The sequence below is a fragment of the Carya illinoinensis genome, chromosome 16, assembly GCF_018687715.1.
Source record: "Carya illinoinensis cultivar Pawnee chromosome 16, C.illinoinensisPawnee_v1, whole genome shotgun sequence".
In the NCBI taxonomy this organism is placed as follows: domain Eukaryota; kingdom Viridiplantae; phylum Streptophyta; class Magnoliopsida; order Fagales; family Juglandaceae; genus Carya; species Carya illinoinensis.
In genome coordinates, this window is record NC_056767.1 from 26,344,220 (window position 1) to 26,351,103 (window position 6,884).

General features: G+C 30.7%; 1 protein-coding gene across 1 annotated transcript; it reads left to right on the plus strand.

Moving 5' to 3' along the window:
• The first annotated feature begins 2,566 nt into the window (after positions 1-2,566).
• On the plus strand, positions 2,567-3,153 carry LOC122298672 (low temperature-induced protein lt101.2-like). The gene is made up of 2 exons (XM_043108531.1): positions 2,567-2,755; positions 2,864-3,153. Exons 1-2 carry the CDS (start codon positions 2,675-2,677, stop codon positions 2,945-2,947), a joined length of 165 nt encoding a protein of 54 aa, XP_042964465.1. The 5' UTR covers positions 2,567-2,674; the 3' UTR covers positions 2,948-3,153.
• The last annotated feature ends 3,731 nt before the right edge of the window (positions 3,154-6,884 follow it).

The following is a 6,884-nucleotide window of genomic DNA, read 5'->3' on the forward strand; positions in this document are numbered from 1 at the left end:
CTCCCATCTAAAGATATATGTACAAGTAAAGCAGCAACAAGATTTTAAATCTTTCTTTCTTTTGGATAAGTAACAATCATCCAATTATTCAATGGCCCATCATCATACGCAAGTTTAATTGGCATACATGCCCTGCATGGACGCAGACGTCGCGTTTTGTTATTTGCCAGTCTGATATCCTGTTGACACATTCTACATATCAATTATTATTATTATTTTTATAATATAATGAGATAATTTGTAAGTGTTGTGCATTTATTTTGAACAAAGTGAATAAATATATAATCTACATAAAAAAATTAATTTTTTTAATAATAGTTATCACTCTTATTTAAAAAGAGTACACTGCATAACGTATAACTGTATTTATTATTACTCTTAATACATCTGACATGAATAGCAAGTAAATGAGAAACTCCATTGCCTTCTCTACGGATACTTCATAGAAATAAAGTCTGAATCAAGAACTTGATCAATGCTAGAATAGGGCCTTGACAAGATGAATGCGTTGGGTCTCCATTTAGATAATCTACTATCCATGAATAATCACATTCTAATATGAGTATTGTTACATAGACTTACAATTTTGGATAGAAATTTATATTAAAAAAAAACTCATTTTATTAGGAGTAATATTATATATAGTCAATTTTACGTATTTTTTACACATTCCATTAATGTGATTGGTTATATTAATTTTTTAATATACAACCAATCACATCAATAGAATGTTTAAAAGAATATGTAAAAGTGACTGTATATAAAATTTTTGTTTTATTAATTTTTTTTAAATTAAAATTTTATATTTTTTAACATATCAATAACTAACCCGTGAAGAATTAATTTTTTTAAATATAATTAATATTTCTTTTCTAATCTAATGAAAAACCCATATCGCACTCACATCGTCCACCTTTGTAACAGCCTTTTCATTTTAGCTCATAGCCATAATAATAACGTCATCCCTTGCATCTTGTAAGATAGCACCAGATCCAATTATAAATGAATACTTATTAAGTGCATATTTGAAATTACAGTGAAAAATAATAAATCTTGATTAAGTGCATATTTAAAATTATAATGAAAAATGTAACTTATAATTTTATGATTTTTAGCTTATAACTTAAATAATAATTTCTATTATTAAAAATTTATTTATTGTTTGATAACTAAATATTTAAAACACTTTCAAACATGTTATATTTGTTTGAAAACAAAATAAAAAAATGATTTTTAATGTAAAAATTACGATTATTTGAATTTTTAAATATTATAATCATATAATTAAAAGTTTAAAAGTTATAATTATCTGAAAATTATATGGGTGTTTTTGTCCATTGACAATAATAGAAAAAAATATATTCATTATCTATTTTCTCATCATCTTATGATGTGATATTAGATTATAGATTCACAAATGAAACATAATAAATAGTCTCTAATAATCTAATACTACATCATGGGATGATCAAAAAATGGATGATGAGTAGCATTATTGATCTTTTTAAAATTTAAATTATCCCGTATTATTTGGAAAAACATGTTTGAGGAAAAACTTCAAAATGATAATTTTCTTTAACCGTACTTTTTACTTTATTTGAAATTAAAAGTGTTTTAATATGTAATACCCAAACAATCTATTTTTTATTTTATTTTATTAAAGAGCTTATAAGGCTATTTAAACACTTTTTAAGAGTACTTCTACCACAACTCTAAATATGCCCTAAAACTCTAATAAAAATTCAGCTTATGGCCATGTTTAAAATGTAAAAATCATTTCAAATAATCTCAAACCATTCATTTATATGATCTACTATTTTTTTAACTTTTCATAAAAAGTTAAACCTATCTCAACTTACTTTATACATTCAAACATATATATTAACTTATTTACATTCAAACACATCTTAATGAGATATATAAAATATTACTATTTATAAATCAATTCAAATAGTCTGAAATCACCTTAACATCCAAATACAGTAGCCTATAATAACCTTCACGAGGTACTTGCCAATTCAGAATTTTTCCTTCGCGATTAAACATATATTTGACTTCAATGTTCTATATATAACTGTGAACATATGCTAAACAAATATTAATGATATGCAACGAAGTCCATTAAGTGGCTTTATGCAAACCAAGATTCCTGCATCGCCACATTCCACTTGCAATAGTTAAGAACGTTAATTGAGAACTACATATCACTTCTTGTCAACACAGCATGCATTGCTATCTCTTTTAAGTGGCAATTATTTTAAGAAACTGATTTAACTACTAGTAACCGTTATATTTCAAAATTTCATAAACTGTTATTTCAACAGTAAAAAACTGTTTTTTAACAAATTAACCGTTTTTCTTTTAATATAAAAATAAATTTTTTATTCTATAAGGTTCTCTGTGCACCAGTTTTGGATAAAAACTGACGTCTTAATGGGAGTCCAAAATGGCTAAAAACTTGACGCGTAGCAAACACTCAACAACGTGGCACTCTCAGACATCTCGCCTATGACATCTGTTATAACTTCTTTTGTTTAATTTCACTTCTCTTCCTTATAAGTTATTACATACCCATTACCAAATCCAACGCAAACCCATTCTGACCTGAAGCACTACTTCGGCAAAATATCCCCATTACATTCTGCAGAATTTTCATTAAATTCATCAAGAACTCATGGGTTCAGCAACTTTCGTAGAAGTAATTCTGGCAATTCTTCTACCTCCTGTTGGGGTCTTCCTCCGCTATGGCTGTGAAGTAATTCTTCTGTTGTAAACCCGGTTTTCTCTCCAGAAAATATGATCTGTGCCTGTTCTTTGCAGATTTCATGAACATTAATTTTTTTTTGAATTTTGTGAAATGCAGGTGGAGTTTTGGATAGATTTGCTGCTGACAATATTGGGATACATTCCGGGAATCATATATGCCCTTTATGTGTTGGTAGGATAGCATGACATGCATGGTTTGATGCGGTACCAGAAGATAAATGTGACATGATCTGCTATTTTGGACGTGATCGATGTTTTCTAGCACTAAGAGCAATATATGCAGGATGTTCTGACTCCTGAGAGTGGCTTTGATCTGATCTTTCAAATCATGTGTTGTTGTTTACAATAAGTACTTGAGTAATGGAAGTGTTTATATGTCTTTCAGCACGTTTGAGTACCCATTTTTTGTGTGTAGTTTGATAAAAGAAACTACGTACCTAGTCATGTATGCAGTCTAGGAAATGGAGTCTGAAAACATGTTCTCTGGTGCACTGTTTTCATGCCAATCTTTATTCTTTTGTCGAGCACATGCGGCGCCCCCCGAACCCTGCCTTGGCATGCAAGGACCGCGACCCAGGATGTTGCCCGCAAGGACATGATACAACCTTTATGCAATGTGACAACAAATGTGTGTTTACGTCTCGAATCCTTAGGCAAGAGATTATTAAAGCCATCCCTTTAAAATAAGAACAAATTTAATAATTTAATAAAATGGGAAAAAGCCTCCAATCTTCAAGCATCTTGAGGTGCCATATCTCCATGCTCATATCCACTACCATATCTTTCCTTTGAATCAAAATATCATTTCCTATTAGGATTGTAATTGGTCTAGTCCGGAGGGTTATGGATCAAAAATTTTGATCCATTTATTTTGCGAGACCAGACTGATTACACCTATAAACTGAACCGGACTGTTAGCTATAAGTCCAATTGGTCTGATTTGGTCTATGAACATCTTTTTTTTTTTTGACAAATAAATTAATACAAAAAATTAATTAAATTAGTAAAATTAAAATTAAATGAGTTTTTTAATATGGATTATGTAACCAACTCATTACAAAAAAAGAATTAATAATAATTATATTTATGATGTTAATAGTTACTAACTTTCTTATATATGGTTAATGAATAAATAATTTCATTGTCTATAGATTATTTATGCTTATTTGCAACTTAGGTATCTTAAAAAATATTACATAATTATTTTAATTAGGTGTAAATAGTAGAGTACGTATTTACATATAATAACATATATTATCGTATGATATATTAGTTAATTGATAGCATATGTTATTTTACATTTTATATAGTCAATGATGATAGATTAAATGATAATTACATAATTAAATTATACATGAACTACTATATAAAATAATATATTATATATTTAACAATTTTATATGTCAATATTTTGGTTCAGTCTGGTCCAAAAAACCACACCTCAAGATCAGATCGAAAATCGAATTTCTCATACACCATGGATTGAGACCGGCCAACTTTATTTTCAATTTGGTCTAGTTTGTAAAAAAAAAAAGAAAAAAAAGAAAGAAAGAAAGAGAAAACACCCCAAGACTAGATTGAAAACCAAATTTCTTATACACCAAAGACCGAGACCGAACAACTTGATTTTCAGTCCGATTTGATCTGGTTCAGTCTGTTTTTTCGGCTCGGATCGAAAATCTTTCACTCCTATTTGCTATGAAAATAAACTGATTTTTTACTCTCGGGCAGCACCCCTATCCTCTCATGAATTCTTCATGACTCAACTATAATCAGATCGAACAACACCATGATCATCATCCTAACGATTCAATTATAATCAAAATAGGCAGCTATTATCTTAGTGAATCGGGATTTTGATCCCACACAATCCGCCAAAAGTAGTGCTGTTATGTTAGAGATTCCAGCTATACACATGAGTGAAAGCAGCATGGAGATGCTCCTTAAACAACGCAATCACAAAGTCTAAAAAGATTCAAAAACGCGTGGTTCTCTCTTTTGGCACGACGAGGGACGCCTAAATTGCTGGCTTTTTCTCAGCATGTGATCAAGTGGGAAGGTCTACTCAATAAAGATATTGATGGGGGATAAAGTTGGTCAATGGGCTTTTTCATAAACCCACCACCAGTGGCAAGCCCTCTTTCATTACTTACAAACACTAATATTTTCCTCCATACTTTCTCAATTTGATTTATAGATAACATATTTTATTGACTTAATTTTCGAATAAAAATCTTCTCGCTTTGTAGAGAGTGTGACGCCAACTTGACCGTTTACTGCTGATGATTTGAGTTACTTTTAGGCCTCATCATCGAACATCAATGTGCGTGTAGCTTGTTATTTGACCATATCTCTTTTCATTATTAATAAGATGTTAACTTAGATAAAAACCTATTAGGTAAAACGGAAGTTCAAAACTGACTAATATTTAACGCAGCTAATCATATTAGTGGAGTGCATAAAATAACATGTAAAAATAACTATACATAAAATTTTTGTTACAAAATATGACAAGAAAGCTATACTAGGACGATAGTCCCACATAAGTTGTGGCTTTCTTCTTGTTTTCTTTTGGCTTCACCTAAATCCTTGCTTTTTGTTTGTTCTATTTGTCTTCCATGGCCTACACAATGTCTAACAACTCCTCATCTTCCTCTACAAGCACTTCTGCAACACCCTTGGAAGGTAAAGCACAATGCTTGAAGGGCAAAAGCTTTTCAGTTTTTCTGATGGGGTCAATCCTTGCCTTTTCCATTTTATTCCAAGACCAATCGCCATCTCTCTAACCCTAAAAGATGATATTTGGTTTTTAGCAAGCTCAGTTAAAATTGAAACACTCTCTTATTTAAAATTGAAATATTATCGTATTTAGAATACGCGACTTGAGCTAGTCACGATTGCTAGGTCTTTAATATTGGTAAGTTGTAATGTCGAAAATTTACTATTTAAGGCAAATCTTGATTAAGCTTTTTTTTTTTTTTTTGGGATTTAAATTCTCTTTAGCTTTTTTGGAACGAGAGTTGTATAAGTAGGAATTCATCTTGATAGTTAGGGTTGTAATCGAGTCGAGCCGAGCCGATCTTTGGCTTGCTGAGCAACTTGATTCAGAATATTCGAGCTAGTGCCTGGACTCAACATTTTTATTTATTCCCTGTTCAAGCTCAATTCGGTAAGATAATTATTGACTTAATTATCGAAGTGTTACCAGGTATTATTAATTAGTTACGATAAAAATCTTCTCGCTCTGTAGAGAGTGTAATGCCAACCTGATCGTTTACTGCTGATGATTTGAGTTACTTTTAGGCATCATCATTAAATATCAATGTGCGCGTTCGTACGTGTTATTCGACCATATCTCTTTTCATTATTAATAAGATGTTAGCTTGGATAGAAACTCATTGGGTAAAACCGAAGTTCAAGATTGGCTAATGTTGGAGTTTATTCATTATTAAAATCTTGCTAAAGTACTTAGAATTGGATATAGAATTCAATCCGAACACTACAAAAAGACATGGGGGTTTATTTATTATCATTTCTCCTATTACATAAATACGACATGAAAGCTATATTAGGACCACAAGTTGTGGCTGTCTTCTTGTTTTCTTTTGGCTTCACCCAAAGCCTTCTTTTTTGTTTATTCTTATTTGTCTCCCGTGGCCTACACAATGTCTAACAACTCCTCATCTTCCTCTACAAGAACTTCTGCAACACCCTTGGAAGGTAAGGCCTTCTTTTTTGTTTGGCTTCACACAATTGTTAGGTCTTTAATATTGGTAAGTCTTTCACTATTTTAGTCAAATCTTGATTAAGCTGTTTTTTGGGATTTAAATTCTCTTTAATTTTTGTGGAAGGAGATTTGTACAAAGTAGGAATGCCGTATTAACAAGTCATCTTGATACAATGATATTGCTGAACTGTGGAATCTTATACAGCAAGTGTGTTAGAACACACTATTGATACGTTTGGCATTCAAGTTTAGAATTGCATAAACGCGATTTGCATGATTGGATATCAAGGTTTTAAAACCAACAACTATATAAAGATCATTTTTCATGTCTCACTAACAAGCATAAAGTGTTTTACATTTGAAGAATTCTTCAAAGAATTTCACTTTTATG